The 22,518-nt window shown below is 41.8% G+C and overlaps 1 protein-coding gene across 9 annotated transcripts in view; it reads right to left on the bottom strand.

The window, feature by feature from the left end:
• Positions 1–22,518, bottom strand: part of IPCEF1 (interaction protein for cytohesin exchange factors 1) — an 86,043-nt gene that overhangs the window by 31,759 nt on the left and 31,766 nt on the right. For 4 of the 9 annotated variants that reach the window (XM_054819811.1, XM_054819809.1, XM_054819810.1 and 1 more), the window contains exons 2-4: positions 14,974–15,024; positions 9,103–9,139; positions 8,263–8,432 (exon numbers count right to left, since the gene is read on the bottom strand). In XM_054819811.1, the coding sequence (XP_054675786.1) occupies positions 8,263–8,432; positions 9,103–9,139; positions 14,974–14,997 (231 nt within the window). In that variant the 5' untranslated portion in view covers positions 14,998–15,024. Of the gene's footprint in view, positions 1–8,262; positions 8,433–8,908; positions 9,030–9,102; positions 9,235–14,973; positions 15,025–16,357; positions 16,531–19,612; positions 19,854–22,518 lie in introns of those variants that run through there. The other 5 variants (XM_054819806.1, XM_054819807.1, XM_054819812.1 and 2 more) reach the window with 4 other exon arrangements.

Raw genomic sequence — 22,518 nt, 5'->3', positions numbered from 1 at the left:
AGATTCATCGTCATAAGTCTAGTCCAGAGTCTGAAATCGTCAAGGCCAAAATTTAGGGTTGGATTAAACCAGGACTAAAAACATCAGGAAGGTGGAGGAACCCGATTCATTCACCCAAGCAGCCATCAGTGATCACACAACTTCTTCTGACAGAGACCAGCCATGCTTTGTGCATAGACCACAGAAAATCAAACTGCCGAACCTCAGCTCTAAAAACAGAGGCCTCTCAAAAGAGATGGATGGCATAAGAGAGAATGAATCATCCATTCAAGTCTGGATGACAGACACAATCTCAAAGGAGCGTTTGTTCCATTATACAGCATGGATGCGTGTTACACAGATGTGTAACAGCACCACATATAATGACCTATGTATATTTGAAAGATACACATCCATAGCGACGGGAATTCAAAAGTGACCCAAAATGATCCTAGGTAGAGATGGAGGAGAGTCTCCCCTGGGTAACTGCAGCATGGACCATTTCGTAAGGTCACCTGTATAGGCCTGTACATGAGCAAGGCAGAGGCAATACAGGCTGCTTCCACACCAGGAGGTGAAAGGGTGCAAGGGGATGGTCCCACGCAGCTGAGCTCTGTTGTTAAACACTGCAAAGTAGCCTCAGGTGGCTTTGGCCACCCAGTTATCACTCCCTCCAGAAATTTTCAGGCATGGTACAGGAGGTAGCAAAAGCCAGGTAGACATTTACAGCACACAGTTTATATGTGGTCACCCCTTTCTGGATGGGAGAGGGTTTACTGAGCACTGGCATCTCTGTTCTGGGTCAGCTGGACTCAGAGAGTGTCAGAGTTTTGTTCCAGCAAAACTGAAGTTACCAGTTAGCCTCAAATCCCTGTTCTGGCTGCCTGCAGCTGAAACGTCTTCCTTTACTACTTCTATCTACGTTCACCCAATCAGCCGCAATAAGACTAGGACTCCTCCTAAGAGGAGCAGTAATGTAGACAAAAGTATGTAGCACAATGTCAGGAAAAACTATACTTCACAAAATACAGAAAGTCTTCATTCCTCAATCATTTCTTTTTGCTGCTCCCAGCCCTTATCCCTGGGCACATTAAAATTCTGAAACCGTACACTGAGTTAAAGCAGGTAAAATATACACAACAATTACAAAGACAGAGGATAAATGAAAATGACTGACAGCATCTCAAGGCACATTATGCACGAATATGAAGAGACTATAAAAAGATGTTAATCGAGACAAGTCTTTGAGCTTTAATTCTTGGAAGTATGAGTCTCTGAAAACTGAAATATGGATACAGAATGGATATTTCAGTGGGTGGCTTCTCTGCACTTCTGCATATCTGTTCTTTGGTATACAATAAATCACAGCATAACCATCATTTCTGCATTTTACATGTATTACATATTCATATGAAAAGTTTCACCAGTAAATGGTTTTGCTCACTCCAGGATGAAAAAAATAAAAAAAAAAAAGAAAAAAGAAAAGCAGCAGCGGAAGAAGGGAGTTTTTGGTTATTTTCTTTCAGTACAGGAGAAACAATGATGTTTATCAGCATCTGGGCTGAAAAAACTTTGATTTTTCAAATTCACTTAATTTGTACCACAAAGTGCTTATTTGCTATTGTGGGTTTTTAACTTTCTCTGATTATATTTGTATCTTTCAAACAAACTTGTTTAGAGCCTGGCTTGGGGAACTTTTGTTTCCATTCCACAGTCTGGAATTTAGTGAGACTAAAATCATTGAGATAAAATAACAATCAACTAAAAAAAAAAAAAAGACAGGATTTTTTTAAAGGTTTGGTTTTTTTTAATGTATATTTCAATCAATTAGACTTTAAGCTAGTATTTCCATCCCAAATCCATAGTACACCAGGTATATAAGGATGAGAAAATGAGTAGGGTTAAATAAAGGAGGAGCTCTATTCATGGGCTGCATTGTACAAAAGAGTGGTCGCTTACTGGACCAAGTGTGGTGAGAACACTGAAATTCCTGTTTGGTTCACAGGACCAATCTAAGAACACCAGAGACCAATCTCAAAAAAATAGTTCATGAGGTAGCAAAGCCATTATTAGACACATTGCTGGATGAGATACATATACAACGCCAGTCGTTTCTCTGCGGTATGAATCAATAAACCCAATTTAAAAAAAAAAAAGAAAAGTGATCCAGAAGACCTGGTGTGAAGGAATATACCCAGGTACCTTCTCACCCACACACAAATAAATCCATGGCCTGAGCTAGGTAAAGCCATCAGGTGGGTGAGTGGGTGATCAGGGGCTGGGAGGGATTGGCCTTACACGTTACGAATGCAATCACAGCTCAGCCGGTTTTATCTATTGGTGCAGTAGCCATTGCTCTACACTGCAGCCCATAAATCACTTAGGTTGCTGCACAAGCGCTCGTGAGGCAATTAAGCCCATACAATGCCATTAGATAAGTCACTGTCTCTATTGTCAATGTATATAAATATGTGAGCACTTGGATTTTGTATTGGACTCGTGAATTATCAAGACCCTGTAAGCCAGTGTGGGGACACTCACCTGGGGTGCTCCCACCTATGCAGAGATGGAACTCGGACTTGAGCCACTGACATATCCAATGACTAAATTAGAGGAGTACTCTCTGAATTGCTAATGAAAATAGGTCTGTAGGCTTTGATTTCAACAATTTACATTTACCAGTTTTACAACAGAGAAATCTCCAGATTCCTTATGCAGTATTTGGCATGTTCCAGTTGGTAAAAGATTATGGTCTTGCATATGCATTCTATCTCAATGCATTCAGATTTTATATTAATTCTGTCTGTGATTTCACATTTGTTCATTTATAAGAAAAGTTTAATGTTTCATTTTATGTATGAGTGAAGGAGGATAATGGTGTGAATTTTTTTTTTTTTTTAATGCACTATTGGTACACATCTATGTAACGGAAAACAGGGGTTTGATAGGTATGTAGTTCCACAATTATCAGAAAAAAAGGAAACAAAATCATAAGAGGAAAACCTTATGAGCATTATTACAGTCAGCAAATAGAATTCCAAATAAACACTATGAACAGAACATATGGAAGTCATCTTTTCAGTCATTCTTGGAATAAAAGTGACATTTTAAAACATTAAAAGTGCATAGAAGCCCTAAATGTTTTCTTTTCTCTGAAATCTTATCTTTAACCTGACTTTAAACACACTATTATTTAACTTACACATTTCACTCAAACTTCCTTCAGATTTTATTACAATGCTGTAAAATAGCCCTAAAAAACTCAGGTTAAAAGAACCTTGACCTGTTTCCTATTTAATCAGGATGTTTAAAAGAATAAGCTGTTATCTCTTGTGGTTTTTATGCAGGTTAGCCTAACACATAAATCTGTAGGTTTTGCTATGCCCATTTGTAGGAAAATAATTTCAATAATAACAATAGTCTCTGCAAATGCTTGGGGCAAAAAGAAAGAAACCACTTTTTAACAGAAAAAGCTTTTCACTAAAAAAAAATAGTCAAACGTATTTATGAAACATAATGCATAAATCCAATGAAAGAGGCTAATGTCCTTTTTAGCTTGCCTTGATACATTGCCTAAATGTTGTGGCTTTAGATTTAGCAGATCGTTTAATAGACCTTTTTCAATATTTAAAGTGAATGTAACGGTGCAGAAAGATTTTTTTTTTAAATAGTGCTGTAAAGTGAAAATATCTAGTTATTGTGGAACGGCTCCAGTCCGCAATTCAGGGTACTCCTCATGGCTTCATCACAGTGTTTCAGCGCTGCCCGCAGAAGACCCTGTGGATGTTGGAGGAGCAGTTCAATCCTCAAGCCTTTTTAGTCTTTTTTCTCTCTGCAAAGTACACCAGTGATGCAACTTATAGAACTGTGAATAATTTGTGTAAGATACTGGAGCAGAGGTCCCCAAAGCTCTCGGCACCATCAGCCGACATCAATGACTTTATCATCCACGTAAGCAGCTACTATAACTCAAAGGTGAAAGATTTCTGTTTTAAAATACTGCAATTATACAGCTCCTGGCAAAGCTGTTGGAGTGAGGACCAATTTAAATGCAGTGAACAGGGGAAAAAAAAGAAGACAAAGATAAATAGTGACAGTAGATCACAGCCTGCAACCCTTTGATTTTATATTTATATTTCTTTTCAGTTGAATCCCCATGACAACCATCGTTAACACATCCTGCAAAACTGTATTTCAACTCTACTTGGAAAACCAGCCGAGTTATCCTAAAGGCCCACAAGACAGAGGCGCTTAGTCCTCTGTCCCTTTCCAGCCAACACTACCCAACGCGGTCACAACAAGCACAAGGAGCCAGGAGCCTGGGATTACAGGTGACAATCTGCCCCACCAGCCCTCTTCCTATGCAGGAGTACTGCAGGATTCTCTCCCAGGTTTCAGTATGAGAACTAAAACTGCTAAAGGAGCAGGCACGATCACACACTGTCCTCTTTCAACACTTGTCTTCAAGGCAGCTGCCTACAGAGAGTGGTACTTGAAAGAGGGAACCAAACGCTAACGAAGAGCAGTTGTCCAAGGAGTCTGGTGTTCCTGAATGCACTCAGAAAGTCGACTGCTCGGATCCATTTTCTGATGTTTCTGTGCTTCCATTGCAAACCCAACCCTTCTGTGTTTCTTCCTAGTCCAAACAGCTTCCCCTCCACAGAATGGGGGCATGTCCGTACTGCAAACGAAAGTTCACCTGCCTTATGTAGCATCCATGTTTTATACAAAGAACAAGCGTACGTGGGAAGAGGTTTCAGGGCAGTCTACCCAAGCCTGCTGAGACCACCGAGGCCGTAACCTCACCACTCACAGTACCTCAGCTAGCTGGTTGAGAGCTAATTTGCCTGTGCGCTCTGGTTTGCTTTTAGTGAAGGAGAAGCTTGACTCCCAGGACATCTGATCTGCTGTTGCTGACTCTTCTCAGCATTTTGTTGTTTTTTCTCTTTTACGCTATGGCTTTCGCAACATGTTTTACATTAAATTGTCTGCAAACATCACCACAAGTGTCCTATATCGCCTTCCCCAACCTGCCTCATGTGAAAAACCCGGAACCAGAGTGGCTTGAAGGCAAATTAAATCAGAGCGACAGCAACATCCAGAGCTTCGGAGTCGCCTGAAGACAGACTTCTCCAAGAACACTATGTCAGCTAAGGTCACCTACCCAAATCCGGGACAACACACGTTCCCATACATATTCCACCCACTCCCTATTTTCTCCATCTCCATTAGAAAAAAAGGTTAGGTCCAGCACCCTGTTGCTATGCTACAGTTGCCAGTGTCTGGTTGACTGCAGTTTCTACACAGCCGCAAACAAAACACGCTCTCTCCTCACAAGAACGAAACTGGTCAGGCAGAGCTACAGGCAGCCAGCCAGCAAGCCCTGGTTGCTTCAACCTCAGCCCCGCTCCTCCACTGCCACCTTTCACTTCAGCCTCTATAAGACGACCCATCACAGGAAGCCTCAGGCACATGAGGAGCAGGACTCTTCCTCTTTCAACACAACTGTGAACTTAAGATTGTCATCTTGGATGCCCTGTTGGGACCGAGGATTAACTCCACTGAAGGCAGTGGAAGTTCAGGCAGTATTAAAGCTAGGACAGATAGAAAAAAGAAATATCAAGCAAGAAAGTGAATACGTCACTGCTATTTCTGCTTCATCAATCTAGAGGTGGAAATATCTGTGAAAATACCATGGGTATAATTCATCTCACATATGACTCTCAGCATGGCTCTGGTCTCACCAATTTAAGTAAGCAGATCTTAGCAAAGGACACCTCCTCTCCTTCCCACACCCCCTACTTACTGCCAGTCTGCAAATGTTGCCCAAATCTACAACTATGCAGAGGCTGCACTTTAAGTTGTCCAAAGAAACCTTGGGTTTTTAACATAAAGTAGTGCATGAAAGTCAGCAGAAGTTGAAAGCAAAAAGGTGCTACCAGCTAGCATGTTTACAAGAACTGTGATAGGTGAGAAGTCAGGGCTGACATAAGTCTACAGTATTTTGAAGCCATATGAGCTCTTCAGGGTACATGAAATAAACTGGAATGAGGCTGCAACCCATTCTTCAGCCTTGTTTATTTTGGGGCAGTCAGTGACAGCAGGAGAACAGGCACGGACCAAAAGGACGAGTTCACCCAAATGGCAGAAGCTGTCTAGTAGCACTGGGATCAGCATGACCATGGTTTGTCTGGATCCCAAGAGAGGAATTTAGTCAGCCGACAACAAGTGAAGGAAGTGGAGGACTTTGCAGCTCTTCCCCACCACCCTTCTCCTCCTGGAATGCAAAATTTACCTTGTCTTGCCTCATTTTATTTCCTCCCAACTTCACGTCACCCAGCCATCTCACCTTTCTTAACACTGCTTGGCCAGAGGTACAACTGCAAGTGTTGATTTAGAATAGTCAATATTAATAAGAGTTTGCAGGTTATTAATGCCACTGAGGGGTACATCTGCCAGGCCCTATCTTCCAAGCAGAAATATTGGAAGCATTGGAAAAACAAAGCCTTTTTTTTTTTTTTTTTTTTCCCCTCCTCTATTCCCTTTCTCTCACACATGTGAGACTTGGTCTTGAAAGGAAGCTAAATCAGACCACCACAACACCACACAAAACCAACAGCTCAAGACCAGCAGAGTTTTTTTCACTTCCCCCCCCCCCCCCAAAGAATAGCTAATACCATCTTTAAATGACATTTAAAGAAGATCCATCAAAGTTTTTATTCAGTTAAAAAACACCCAACACCATATTTTACAACTGAAGAGAGAATGTGAAATACTCTTTACGTGAGTAAAGTTTTGTTTAGGGTTTTGGGATTTCTTTTTTTTTTTTAATGGTTTAATTTATTTTATTTGTACCTTGAAACAGTTAGCAAGATTTTTAGTCAGGATTACTGCAATAGAAATAAACAAGTGGAAACAATCCAGATGGCATTTAATTTCTTAAAATGTTCTAAGAATTAATAAGAATTAATAAAGGTTTCTTTAATCTTTCATCATTTGCTGGACCTGGGACATGCTGATTTCCAGAGCAGCCCATTTGCATTTAGGAAACCCGATGCCCGTCCACAATTCCACACTGAAGCTCTTGAGTTTCAACCTATGTTGTTGCTAACATCCCCTAATCCTCTGCACGCCCCCGTTCTGGGCTCTGTCAGCCCATCGCTTGAACGTGACAGGAGCTTTCTTAGAGGTAGCAGTGCAAGAAAGCAAAGTGAAGGGAATAATTCTGTCCGAATCTTCCTAGGACGGGTGAGACACCCTCTCTGCCCGATCGAGCCAGGCTGTAGCAAGCAGCCTCGAGTAAAGCCAGCTGTTCTCTAGGGCACGCTGCTGCTTCGCACTCGGCCATAACCTTTCATTAAAAGGGTTACTCTGGATATCTCACTGTGTCTTGTCCCACCACCCCTTTTTCACTTTTTAATTCCTAGTTCTTCGGCTGATTACAGGAATTCAGGGCCTGCTCTTCTTCGTCTCAGATTATTTCCCACTCACACTGTAAGTGGAGTGGGCTATTTAGGCTGGATCGACTGGAAGAGAAACACTACCTATACTGGTTGTCCTGAGGAAAGCTCATCCTCTGAACAGAAAGCTGGACCTTGAATTCAAAACACTGTGTTCTCCTGCAGATTTGACTGTTAGCATCGACTCATCAGAACAGGAAGTTAAAAAAAAATCAGCAGAACGTGAGAACCTTTAATTACAATGCTCTGGATGAGAAATCAGCAAGACCAGGAGTAAAAACATTACCAGCTGACAGTGCTCATATCTTTAACCCTACCAGTGCAAACTAGGCAAAAGAAGAAAGAGAAGAAGAAAAACCAAACAAGCAAACAAAAAAGCAAACAAATAAACAGATTAATCTCAGTGTGGAAGGGGAAGAAGAGAGAAGCAGGAGAGAGACTTCTGAAAATTAAACTAATTAGAAGTGAAGAAGCATCCCTGTTTTGCATCTTGATAGCAAGTGTCTACAAACTGTCCAACCCAGGAAAACCTTTCTCAAATTCAAATGCCACCAGTGCTTGCAAAGAGCAGCTCTTTAAAGGGCAGAACAGATAGCAAGTTAACATTTCACAAGTGCTTACTGAACTAGAAAACATATAGTTTTCTGCATGTTTCACATTCATGTAGACAGTTCCCAGATTACAAGAAATGTCGGGGCTGAGAAATAAGCCCAGTCATTTGTACGTCTCCAGGGCATTTAAATTGTGAGCCCAGCTCCCCTTCTCTTGGTCCCAGCAGATGCTGTTTGTATGGCACCCAGAGCTGGATGGACATTGTACTCACCAGCTGACTGCTGTACCAATACAGCGATGACTCCTTCAGCACACACCAGAACTTTTTCCATTTGTTGCCAATGAAAGCTCCTTTTTCCTTCTTTTTGTAGAGCCATCCTTGGCAATCAGCTTGCCCCAGCTCTTTACACGATATCCTCCGTCGGCTCATTATAAAGAACCCTGTGCCATGAAAAATACAGTGTTCTGCTTGTTTAAAAGTGCATTACCAGGAAAAATGTTGCTGCCAATTAAAGATATCAACCTTACTTAGTAATCTCAGCGAGTCATCCAAGCATCTCTTAAAATATACTTAGAAGTCATTCAGTTTTATAATGGCTGTGACAGTAACACACATTCATTTGAAAGACATTCTGATGTACAGAAACAAAATAATAAGCTATAGATAATGCAGACACTAATTAATGCTGATAACTATACACGAGTTTTTGTAAATTAAAAATATATCCTTCGATCCTTTTAAGAGAAGCGTGCATGTATTTCCCTTCACACAGCTGCACTGAAAAGAATACATCTATTTAAGTCAGCTAGAGAAAACTATTATGCCAAGTACATGAAACCGGCTAGTGTGTTTGTGTGTATGTGCAGGCAAGCTGATTCTACCTCACTGATTTCCAGCTTTGATTCGATTAACATACCACAAGGATTTAGTCCAAAGGAACAGCCTGTTGTCATTTTTCTCAGAATCGGTGCAAGAATCAGAGGAGTTAAAAAGCAGCCTTCTACCAGCTGAGTAGCAGTATAAAATCCTCACCCTCCCAAGAATAAGATATACTAAGAAAATAACAAAAGAGCAACCCAGAAGAGAAATGAAAAAACAATCTCTCATTACCTTGACTTTTCTTTTTTGTCTTCTGACGCAAGGGAACCTGTAAGAAATGCAGGAAGGAAAGAAAAGAGGAAATTTCAGATTGTGTTGCAACATTTGTGTAGAAAGGGGAGGGGGAAGCTAGAGAAGGACGTGGTGGTGATGCTGGTGGTATATGCAGGATGGAAATGCATAACCCACTCACTGCTGAAGGGACGTTAGTAGCTGAAGCAGAAAACGTGTTAATTAGAATTGATGTATATCTAGTTGAGCAAGAGCAAATGTAACTCTATTATACATGTGTCTATCTACTAGTGCTTCCTGTTTCACACCCACAGGCAGCTTCTACTCTGCTACATGTTTGCCTGAAATGTATTCTGTGTTTAGAAGTTAAAAAAAAAATAGAAATTAGGACTCCAACATTTTAATGCTTTGTTACAATCCATGAGGGGGATTTACAAATGTGGGGAGATTAAAAATACATGCTAGGTGTCTGATTGTCCTTTAGCTCATTCTAAGAAATCCTGAAAAAGGAAAAAATAAAAATTATTTTCCACTTCTCTTTTTTTATTTAGTGCAGAGAATGTATTTCCCTCTATATAAAGAGTTTCGTAATATTTCTTAAAACTAAAAAAAAAAAAAAATCACACAAACTTGGCAGATTATCCCAACCGTAAAACATAAATATGCCAGAAGTTTGCCGTGGCATAAATGAGAGTTTTAGTGACTGCAAAAATAACAACATTAAATTATATTTACTCATTTGCAGTCTATATATTTCATCCCACATAAACACATAGAAAATGAAACTAAAACAGAAGACCACAGACCAAAAAAGAGGTCAGTAGAAATGTGAGGTCTGGCTTTCGGGCTAAGTTCTCCCCAGACAGGCTGGTTGGTCATGCGATTGTGGACAAAGCACTTGACTTCTCTTTGCCTCAACATTTCCATCTCTAGCACGGGAACAAAAACATTCACCTTTTTCTATTTTAAGAAGGTTTTGAAGCCTCTGGATGACAAATGCTGGATAAGGTGATGTATGATTTAATATGCTCGGCCACAACGTTGCTATGCAAAGCCGGTAGCTCCCTGATCCGCTGCAGAGCTGCGCTGCGAACATCCCTAATACAGCCCCTCTGCCTAGCCAGCCGGCTTTTCAGTAAAATAAAACCCCATTTCATGTTATTCTTGAAGTATTTGATGGCTCTTCTCACAGGCAAACTAAAGGTGAGTAAAGCTACTCCATCTGGAAAAAGTAATAGAAGAGATCACTGCCACCAGTATTTACAAGAGCTAGAACTTTCTCTAAGCAGTGATTTTTGCAGCATGTATCACAGAGTGCAAAATTGCATATCTCAGTCGTGTGCTTATCCGGTGCCTATTTGAGATGACCTGAACAACACACTTGTGGGAGGCTTTACCAGGAATGAATAATCCCAGACTCCTGCTTAATCGTCATATATCCTTTTTTCCTTTTTTCTTTTTCCTTTTTTTAATTTTTTTTAATTCTACCACTGCCTCTCTCCCTCTCTCAGACTATTCTCCATGACAACAGACAAAGAAAAGCAATGAGAAAACACATCGGCTCTATTGAAGGCTCTGCTATTTCCCCATCCTGTATGGGCCACCCCTCATGTCTTCATTTCAAAGAAAGTAATGCCCTATTTAGGACACGTGGAAATAAGACATGGCCTCGGTCAATCAATGGGTCACACAGTCACATTAATTACTTTCCTTTAGAGCTACCCAAAGTGGTATTAAGAAAAACAAATATGGATCAGGTCTCCTTGCACAAAAACTATGTGGTGGAGCAAGATCACATCCTTGCCATGATACTACAGTGGGGTCATTTCATCTTTAACCAACATAAAGTTGTACAACAAGAGCAGCAATACTGAGACAGGATGTGGCTCTCTGTAAAGAACTGAGGACGAAGCAGATCTTTCCACTAACTTTACTGATGACCTAAACCAAAAAAACTTGGTCTACGGCTCATCTGTCAAGAAAGGATTAATATCCATATTATGTAAATCATCTGTTAGGACATGCTTTATATACAGATTGAGGAAAAAACTGATTACTTAGTAAGAGCTCACGGTAGCAAAAAGAATTTACAAATGTGCATTTATTATTCAGCTGCAATGATGGTATCCTGCTGCAAGCTGACAGGGTTGATGAATCCCCATCTCTTCATATTTTGTGGGAGGAGTTGGGAAATTAATGGGGAAAGAAAGGCAGTTTCCCCAGCCAGCACTGCATTTAGTTTGCCTGGATAAAATCGGTGATAAATCTACAATAAAATTATTGCTGAGTGAGATTCCACGAATTAAAATACATTTCTGGGTTGTTTTTTTTTTCCCAGTATTCCTGAAAAGTGAAGTAGATTTTCAACAAATTAGTCCTAAACCTGGAATTCAGCAACCTTAAAACATTTTTTAGTGCTGTTCAGAAGCCAAACGTCATCTTATAAAAAAATATGTTTTGCTCTGCACAAGAGAAACCTCTAATCCCAGACTGCAGCAATGAAATCTGGTATTATTCACAAATTGCCTTCCCAAATTTTGTTTATTTATGAACAAAAAAAAGCAACCTCTTTCTCCAAAACACCAGTGTCTGGAGTCAGATATTTTATGAAATAAACAGTTTTCAATAAAAGTGTTTTCATCTTAAACCAATAGAAAACCTATATTTAAATGAATCTACCACAAAATTAATAAACTGTCCCACCAGCAGGATTTGAATTCCGTTTTCCATGAGAATACAACACAAAGGCAAAGCTTTCCTCAAGAAGTAAATTAAAGTTTCCTCCTCTGAAAATTGATTTATGAGAGTCAACAATCTTCCATTTTGGTGAACCCAGGTGAACATTGATTAAGGGATACTTTTAAATTGCACTCCTAATAGGAGACATTAACACCAGTGCAGAACAAAGAGAAAACTGTGGAAGGCCAGGGTTATTACCACTAAAACCAATGGTACCGACCAGGGGTGTAATAGCAGTTTCAGATGTGAATGTACTGTAACTACCAGACATAGTCACTGGAACAATCTGAAACTGAACCAAATGTCATGATTTTACTATGCTTCCGACAATAGTGGATGTTTCGCTATAAAGCTGAATTTCCTGATAGCAAATGATTTATTTCATTATCACAGGTTCAACTGAAAAACAAACCCCAAAAAATCAGATCTATTTCTAGCTCTTGCTGTTACCAGGGAAAATCCGAGAGCACTAGTCCTCAGAAAGCTCTGAAGTAAATGCAAAACGTTACAGTTATTTGCAGCTTTAGGAGGGTCGTCATTTTTGTGCAAGGCTGGCAATACAGGGTAGGTTTTAATCTTTTTTTGGTACGTTTTGTGTTACTCATCAATTCACTGAGACCTGAGGGCTGAATAGGATGGGATAGTGATCCTGCAGGAGAATGCAGGCTTCTAGCTTGCTATCCTTTACTCCTCCACTTGGCAAATACACCCATGAGCCAGCTGCAAAGGGAGATGTGCAACTGAGTGTTGTTCACAGCCACTCCTGTGCCAGGCAGGCTCCACCGATGAGCAAAACTGTACGAGAGAAGTGCCAACTTCAGTGACAGACTTCTGCCACTTTAGAGATCCTATTTTTCCACCGAATCACAGTACGGTTAAGCTTGGATGGGACTTCTGGAGCTCATCTAGTCCAAACTCCCCCACTCAAGCAAGGACACCTATAGTTGGTTGTCCAGGACCATGTCCAGACAGCTTTTGTATATCTCCAAGGACAGAGACTCCACAGCTTCTCTGAGCAACCTGCGTCAGTGCCCTGTCACCCTCCCAGTAAGAAAGCGTTTCCTGATGTTCAAAGGGAACCTCTTGTGTTTTGGTTTGTGCCCATTACCTCTGGTCCTGACACTGGGCACCACTGAAAAGAGCCTGGCTCTGTCATCTTTGCACCCTCCCTGCAGGTATTTATACGCATTAATAAGATCCCCATGAGCCTGGTCTCCAAACAGTCCCAGCTCACTCATTCTTTCCTCATATATTAGATGCTCTAGTGCCTTAATAATCCTTGTGGCCCTTCATTGGTCTCTCTCCAGTATGTACATCTCTCTTGTACTGAGTAGTCCAGAACTGGACACAGTGCTCCAGGTGTAGCCTCACCAGCACTGAATAAAGGGGAAGGATCACCTCCCTTGATGTGCTGGCAATACTTTGTCTAATGCAGCCAAGGATACCACTTGTCTTCTTTGCTGCAAGGGCACGTTGCTGGCTCATGTTCAACTTGATGTCCACCAAGACTTCCAGGTCCTTTTCTGCAAAGCTGCTTTCCAGCTGGGCTGCCCCCAGCATATACTGGTTTCCCCTGGCAGTATCATTTGTGCTCACATGGAATAACAGTAAGGGGTAGAAGTCCAAGGGCTGGACAAGCTTTGGCAGTCCTTCCACAACATCTTGGATCCTGGCCTCTGCCAGGCAGCAAACATTTCTAGATGGTTCTACATGGGTGCCTCTGTCCCCGCAGCAGGGAGTCACCCATTGTGATGATTCACCATTTCTTCCTGGTAGCCTTGCATGGATCATGGTTAGGTGAATCAGGTCCTTTGCTAGTAGGCACATCTGGCTCCTCTTCAATTTTGAGGGCAGTCAACCTATTTTGCAGTCGCAAGTTATTAGGTGGGGCAAGAGCCTTCCTTTTGGTACTAGAAGTCATCCACTTCCATCCTTCCCCTTCTCCAGAGGTTTTGCTTACTTTGATAGTGGGGGTAGACACTGCCTGCTTCTTCATTGCAAGTGGGGACTGAGACTCTTCAAGCTGTTGTGTCTCAGGGAAGACCCCATCCACCATCTGAAAGTCAGCCTGTGTGGAAGCCTCTGCCCTGGCAGGGACAGCTGCTTCCACATATATTGGGGAAAACTGTCCTGTTACCACCATGTCTAAGATTGTTACAGCACCACAATTTCAACTGAGGCCCCTTACTTCACTCCTTCTTCACTCCCTGCTGCACAAACTGCTGGGTCTCTTGGCTGCACTCTGGGCCTGCCAGTTAAAGGGTACTTGACCCTCCCTAATCAGAGGGAGCTGCATCAAAAGCTCCAGGCACCCTGGGTCAGGGGCAGATGATTACAATCATTAGAAGCTGCTAGAGCTTCCTTGGTCCCACACCCTTGTGGCCCCCCTTACCTTATCCTTGCCTGGACAGGAAGGATTTGCAAGTATATAGCATGGGGGCTACATGTTTCCACCTCCCTTCCAAACTGCTGGACTTGAGCAATCATCTCTGGGTACCAAACTCAGGTGGACAGCATCCCTCTGGGGAGCTGCCAGGAACAGTCGAGGATTGACCCAGGGGATGCTTCTACCTAGAGACTGAGAGTTGCACCCTGCAAACTCCCCAGAAGAAAAAAACTGGGTGAAATAGGTGTATGAGGCTGGTTTAGGGGAAAGAAAAAAATGTTCTACGAGCAAAAGCAGGCGCATTGGGCTGAAGACCAGGCTTCATGTCTTGAAATTCAACTCACAATACATGAGTCTGAGAATGCACCAAAGGCAGCTATGATTGACAGTTCATCTTCTACAGAGCTGTACTTTCCTTAAGCTTCCCAAGGTTTAGACAGATGTGTGGCTAAGAAAATCCTTTGCTAAGCTCACGTATCCTAAGTTACTGCTTTCTCATCCATTGAGAGGTAGGACTTGGAAGTGAGGGCACCCTTGTCATCAGGTCTATGCAACAGACTTTCATTTCATCCTTAGAGCAGGACTGGGGCAGTCTGTGGCAGTCTCACCACTTCGCCTGGCCTATAAGCAAGATCTTGTTTGGATATTGATGTTGTCCACAGTCTTCTGTGATTACAAGGACACAACCCCAACATACGACCTCTTCGGCTGATCAGTAACTCTGGCATAACTTCAGTTATACTTACGAGAGCATTGCCATCAGCTTCCATGAATGGTTTCAAAGCTTAGTGGGAAAGCTGTGAAAAGAGAAAGTTTTGTTTACTTAAGTTCTGTATTATACTTTTGTATAACATAAATCTTGGCAGTAAAAAGATATATTAATACACTTTGATCTGCTGACTTTACCCTCCCCACACCACCCACCCCCCCCCCAAAAAAAAAAAGAGAAAAGACCTTTTCCAAAGATAATGCTGTGTTATGTGAACTGATTTTACTGATTTAGAAGCCAACTAGTGATAAGGAACACTAACTCAAAGCTATTCAAGCTTGTCTATGAAATAAACAGAATAAAGCTCATGGATGTGATTGGGGGGTTACTTTTTGTTGGGTTGGGTTTTGGGGTGGGGTTTTTTTTTTAGGAAATTGATAGAGAATAAATAATTAAAACTGGGGGTGATTTGGTGTTTGGTTTTGTTCAATTTGGTTTTTACTTAGAAATCTATACGATTTTGATTTCTGTGTCGCCTGAGTGATTCCTATGGTTTTCTAGGAATTCTAATTAGGTAATCTGCCGGCTGTCCTGAACGGGATGAGATCTTGTATTGGATGACCCATTTTATAATGAATTGCAGTTTTCTGTTCTGGAGAGCAAAATCTGTGCAGTCCAACAGTAGACCCTAGGGTTTATTTTCCAAAGATACACGAAGTTAGTAGTTATCCATTTAGGTGACAGTTGAGGTGATTTCATTTGTTAACACAAACAATAGTCAACTCCCTACATGATTTTCCTCTGGCTAGTAGAACGGACAGATGATGAAAGGATCAGTGCAGTGTACAAGATGAAGGAAAACATACCAACTTTTCAGTGCCAGCAAAGTTCCTATAAAACTCACCCCTCTGCATATAAAAGAATCGCTGAGTGAATGGGAGAGGATACAAGCCTGGTGAAGTGAGCAAGAAAGGAGTTCCAGAAATAGAGCCACACTTCAGAAGAATTTCTAGCAAGAACTTTTTCTTGTTACTAAAACCAGTAATTTAAGATATGTGCCATTCCTCATATATAATATTTGTTTTAGTTTGAAAATAAAATCTTAAAACAGAAAATAAAACCCACCTAGTGGCTTCCAGCAATTTCAAACCAAAAATAGAAAGGGAAACAAATACATATTTTTCTGGCTCCCAAGTGTTTCTGTTCAAAAATAGAAAGAAACACTTTCTATAAGTGGCTCAAACTGAAGTAATATCATGATGAGGAGAGATGTTATGGCAAATAATTTCAAGGATGTTTAGAAATCATAGCTAGCATAAACAAGCAGAGGAAACACCTTTAGTTATACAAGCAAATTAACGTTGGGCCTCAAATATCGAGCCAGAAAGCAAGGGAATAACAGACCAAATTATCATAATTACTGTGACATGTGGCCTTTTTCCTGTCATTTCTTCATTTCATGTATGCTTTGGGTTTGGGGAGGGTGGGGTGTAATTATATGATCTGCACAGATTTGAATCAGCCACGGTACCAGGAGCAAGAGGAGAAGTGTTAGTTAACTGGCAAGGAAACGTTTCCGCCTGCATGCTTTGTGCCAAAGGAGTTCAAATGGATTTCAGCAGAACCTTCTCAGTGACTTTAACTCCAACTTTTGTTTAGTTTCCAGAAACTGGATAAGCAATCTTTGAGTCAGTATCCAATTTTCAAAGGCAGCATTGACTTCTGTCTCATTCTAGCGAAGATTATAATTTATTATTCCCTGTGTAAAGAAAGATATAATAAAAAAAAGAAAATCACATGTTCACTGCAGAAATAACTCTCATACACATAATCTGAGTTTATTTCACCGAAGTAAAGCCGACCTGAGTGAGATTAGTTACACAGTGAAATAGCACTAGGATTTTTATGTCCGCTCAAGTGTACTCAACCGTTTCAAACCCAACATTTCAGAAGGGCATAACTTGTTTATCTCTGCACTACAGTAAAATAAGGGTTTCTTTCAGTTTTGGTGGACTGTGGGAAACCATCTATCCTTTCTAAACAGGCAGGTGAATTAGGAGAAGCAGCTGGATAAATACAGCCACTCAAGTAGAGCTATTCTATACCCACCTTACTGGATGATCCAGCATGCATCTGCAGGGTCTGTCTCTGGGAACCATAGCCCCCCACCCCCCAATCTTCCCCTCCCACAGGCTGCAGATGCTATCCCCGGCTGAGCTATGCCCCTCACATGCCTTCTGTGTGATGGTAGGTGGCTAGACCATGGTAGTCCAGGAGCCTGCCCGGGGCTGGTGGTTTTGCTGGCAGAAGAGCTTCCCAGCCCACAAAAGCTAGACTTGAGCTTGGGAGCTTGGCAAGCCAGCGACAGGTTAGTAGGAGACAACTCTTGAGCTCATACCACCAGGAGAGTGTCCCGATTCCTAACTGGAACAGCTCCAGCAGCGGCAGACTTGGCACAGACCACCTTGTATTATCGCACTGAGGGCGCTGTATTAGACCAGAGACACCCATATGTGTGTCCTTGTCCTGACTTAGGTGGACATGGAATCTGAAGCAGGGTCTCACCCCCAAAGGTGTACCCTAAGCACCAAGGTGAGGATGTGGGATTCCAGCCCTCTTCCTAAGCCTCTCCATTTGCAATGAGATAAGATCTAGGAATAGAAGGAGAGGGAAACCCTCCAGCCTAGAGATGAAGGCATCCGCATGGAAAACATTCAGCAGGACTGCAGTCTGCTGCGATGGATGTTTGATTCACTAAAACTGAAAACTGGAACAAATGAAAGAGAGAAAATAAAACAAGGCACAATGGAAACTCTCCCACTTCAAGTGGCTTTATAAAAGGAGAAAAAAAAAATTGAATTTCTCACTTCCTGGAGGACAAAATGTAATGGATCTACTGGATAAAAGGAAAGGGGATAGATTTACAGTATCAGTTTGTAAACTACATTTCTTTGGCATTTCTGAGAGGTGCCTGAAACAACTCATTTAATTTCAGTCTGAATTGAATACAGTATGTCAGAAGTGGTTTCAGCTAAAAGATTTCTAATTCAAGTTTTTGAGGTTTTTTTTTAATTTTGATTCAACAACTGAACTATAAATATCAGTTTGCATAGCTTTATTAGTCCCACTTCACTCCTCCTCTTTCAAGAAGAGTAATAAACAAGTAGGTACATGAGTAATAGCTGATGCAACCAATGTGGAAACACAGCAAATGACATATCAGAAATATCTTGCAGTCATTTCCATTTGACTACATCATCTCTTCTGAAATAAGAGAAATATCTCTGTTAAAGATCAAAGGCAATATTAAGGGTGGAAAAAGGGGGAAAAAAACCCCACTGAGGTTCCAATGATTCTAACTGCAAAAAGCAATCTTAATTCATTAGTAATATTCCTCTTGTAGAAGTCAAAATCCACAAGGCCTGACGCTGCCTCTTACCAGATACAAGCTACAGTCAGCATGTCGATCTGCAATGATATTGGTATGAGCCTGCCAGACATGCCTTCCAGGCATCCCTCAGATGACATCCAGAGTGGGCATATGCCTTTCTGCTTCTTAGCAAAATATTTGAGATATGTAACATGACTCAAACTATTTGTGTTGCAGAAGCACCCAAAATGTGCGTAGCTCAGTTCCTGTTCAGATGGCATTGACACAGACTACTCAAAAAAAAAAAAAAAAAAAAAAAATCCGCTTTCGCAAGCACCAAGTCGGGGCTATAAGACAACCTGGAAAAATAAGCTTTTTGCCTTCCTTCTATTTACATTTCTCACATTGGTCACCAGCTTTAACCTCTGTGCTTGCTTTCTGTTTATTTGGCTGCCTGCAACAATCTGCATTTCAATGGGCAATGAATTGACAGGCAAAATGAAACTAGGGATAGCACTACCAAAATTTCCCTAAAAGATCAATGATTACTTAATCACATATCTCATTTACCAGGCATTAGGAATAGCATTGCCCCAAATCACAGCAGCGCTTGAAGCAGTGTCCTGTGTCAAGGAGACAGCCTTATATAATAGTCCTAAATTATCACATTACCTCTAACTGGGATTCTTGCAACAATGCAGGGGAAAAACAATCACAGTGATTGTAAGCTCATAATTGTCCTTTGGGTTAGTAGAGATCAATTTAATCTGACAGAACCTAACTACTAATTAATCAGATCTAGTCAGTTACTTAACTGGTTAATTAGCTATCTAAATCAACTCTCCTACTTGTACAAGGAGTTTCTTGATCCGCAGATTTTCTCTCATTTACTGGCTCACCAGGAAAGTCAGATATTAAGCTGGCGCTGCACCACGGGGCAATGACGAACTGACATCGAGGCACTTTTCACAAAAGCTCATGGACCGTCCCACCCCGGTTAAGTCATGTCCCACCCACCTTCGTCCTCACGACTTCATGTTTCCAATTGCAGATGAGACTACAGATTCAATTAGCATCAGAAACAAACAGTCCATTAATGTATATTCATAAGTCATAATTGTCAGAGTATACCTTCTGCTTTGACCACAATGGATAAATTTAAGCTTGTTAAATAAAAATTACCCTTTGAAAAGCCAAAAGGGTTCTTATCACAGGCCTAGCAGCAAGAAACTGCATTTGTCACGTTATAATACAGTTGGTTATAACTTTATTTTCAAATGCTTTTGAAATTATTGAATCCCCTCACCTGCAAGCAATTCAGAAAGACAACTTCTGACTCCGTTTGGGAGAGGGCCAGGAAGAACTGGAACAAAGTTCACTGCTCCCGTCTCGGAGACAGAAAGGGTCTGGAGACATCACCCTGCTCGGATCACGGCCAGGTCGGGTCAGTCCAGCCGGGAAGCCCAAGAGCAGGAGGTTACAGGCGCTGACAGCTCTGAGCGGGCAGTTGCAGGAGCCCACGCTCACCGCCTTCGGGAGGAGAGGGGCTGGAAAGGAAGAAGTTGTTCAACAGAAGAGAGATGCCCCAGCTGCCTCTGTGGCATCATGGACAAAAACGAGATATCAAAATGGCATGCTTAGTGAAGTGTGGCTGCCCCAAAAGTGAATTTGCACGCAGACTCCTTATAGTGTGGGGCTGATTCCTAGTCCTGTTATGTTTAAAGGCCAAGGAAGAGTTTGCAGAAACATTAAGTGCAATACTGCAATTACTACTGCCTCCTAGCTGGCTCTTTTGCTGTGGCAGGCAGTAAAAGCAGGCAAAGTCGGATGCAGAAATGGGTGAAGAGTTAGCACAGTTAAGGGGTAAGGAAACTTTCCAGGTCTAAAGAAGCATCTCCCCAGTGTTCTGCTCTCTTTGAAAGATGCACAGTTCTTTGCTAGCCCAGAAGATGAAACACAGAGGGGAGGCAGAAAAAAAACCCCAAAGCCTATAGCCCCTCCTGAGACAACAATCTAAGGGGTTTCTCTTGAAGCAAGTCCCTTGCAAACAGATACAGATGAGGAGAGAGGGAACATCATTCCCTCTTCTATTTTTTTCAGATCAGCCATTCAGCAAACAGTTTTGAGGGAACACTGCAAGGTCCAATACCTAAAGAAACAATGGAGGGGATATTTTTCCCCAGCACAAAAGCACAGAACCGCTGCACTAATTGTAAGCGTGAATCATCACAGTGACAGGAACCTGAGGCATCCTCACTGGAAGGCAGCTCTGACATACATTTGCTGTCAAGGCATTGCAAAAGATTTTATGCACTCAATGGAAGGTAAAAATTGAAAAAATTAATCACACCGATAAGATGCTGCAAAACATTTTGTGAATTTGGAGGACAAATTTCAGAGGAAAAAGGAAAGAGAAAAGGTATTGTCATCAAAATGAACCAGATTTCCTAAAATAAGACTAATAAAAAAAAATTCTTCCTGATAGAGCTGACATGGGGAGGCTGCCTGGCACATCTCAGCTTCCAGCTCTGCCCCATACCACTTCAAGGACAAACTGGCTTTTCCCCTCCAGTGGCCAATGGGATGAAAACTCACCTTGGGGCAGGAGCCCCCCAGGCAGGGAAGAGCCTCCCCCTGCCCAGCGGGGCTCAGCCCCCACCCACACATTGCCAGAGGCATCTAGTGGGCAGCAATAACTTGATTTAAGGCAGCGAAGCTAGAGCAGAAACCAGTCCTTCCTATGTTTACAGCTGCTGTCCAGAGCACTGTGGATGGAGTTTTCTCCTATGTCCAAAAAACCATGGTTACCTGAGCAATATTTCCCAAGCCGTTGCCCTGACGAGAGATCCAACAAGGACATTCAGTCCCATTACAACTGGCCACAACTGCAACACAATACATCACGATAACAGGAGCACACTTTTGGCTTCTGTATTTGAAACAAAAGGCCACAAAACATTGCTACTGTTTGCACTCTCTGAAGCTTAGATGTGAATCCTCTCCTCCTTTCTTCCACCCAGGCAATGTTCATTATATCGACAGCACTATACAAAAGGCCAGCGTTCACACTTTCAGCAAAATGTCAAGAGAAGAGCTTTTAAAGACTAAAGCAAAATCATTATGCTGATGATTATGAGGATGAAGTAAGGAAGAAATAGCTGGGGGGGACTTGCTGCTTCTTCCATCAAAGACTTCCACTTCATGTTCACAAGAAACAGAAGTCTTGAGAGTCCTGTTTGATTCTTTATTAAAAGACCACGAGCACTGAAAAGTTTATCTTCCTTTTACCCTTCACAGCACACAAAGTACATACACCATACTCTAATGTCACTTCTGCAGTAGAGCAATCTCAGTGACGCGAGGTATAGCAATGGCAAACTGCCCTGGCAGGTTGCACCAGAGGAGGGTGAAACTGCTCCTGCACTGCAGTCAGCCATAGAGATTTGCATGTGGCCTCCTTTTCCCCATGGGTGAAAGGCATTTCCCCAGGAACAAGAGAATGGAGAAAACTGGACTGCTCACATCAGGGCGTCTCCAGAGACATTTAAGCAGCACCCATTCCTCAATCCAACATCCAGATCCGTATGCTAGTGTATAACTTGGAGTTTCTTCAAGGTCCAGGACAGGCAAACCAGCAAGCTGGGCAGGCAACTGGGAGCCCAGTGCTGTTCTCAGTACATCTGAGTTAGACCAGATATGGACTGCTGAGAGGCAAAATATCACTTCTAGGATAAAATCTCAAAGATATGATGAGAAGGTGCTCTTAGAAACACTTTGCCCTGGGAATCCAGTTTAATCATCAGTGGCTTCCCTGTTTCTAGACTATTTCAGCAGTAGAGTTGGTTTTCTTTTAAGCACATTAATTCTCATTATCTGTTCAAATTGCTACCAGCCATCTTTACTTTGATTTATGTTTGCAATGAGCAAGAGAAGACTGCTACACCACACAAAAAGCGTAGTAAGAAATATCTGCTAGAAGATAGCCTCCTACCAGTGTGAAAAGGGGGTCTTGTCCAAGATGGGTAGCATAAAAAGCTAGTTGGCCCTGAGAGCTGAAATAAAACTTAGAAAAAAACCCTATTACTGGTTGCAAAAGATTGCTGCAATACTTTTGGGCAGCCGTCAGCACCTCTAGGCATTCAGGATTTACTATGATTCTTGCTTCCTAAACACTATAGCCTTTGCCAGAACATCTGCACACAGAAATAAATC

This window comes from Grus americana, chromosome 3, assembly GCF_028858705.1.
Source record: "Grus americana isolate bGruAme1 chromosome 3, bGruAme1.mat, whole genome shotgun sequence".
Classification (NCBI taxonomy): domain Eukaryota; kingdom Metazoa; phylum Chordata; class Aves; order Gruiformes; family Gruidae; genus Grus; species Grus americana.
The sequence above is the reverse complement of the archived record's forward strand: the minus strand, read 5'-3'. Positions and strand labels throughout refer to the sequence as shown.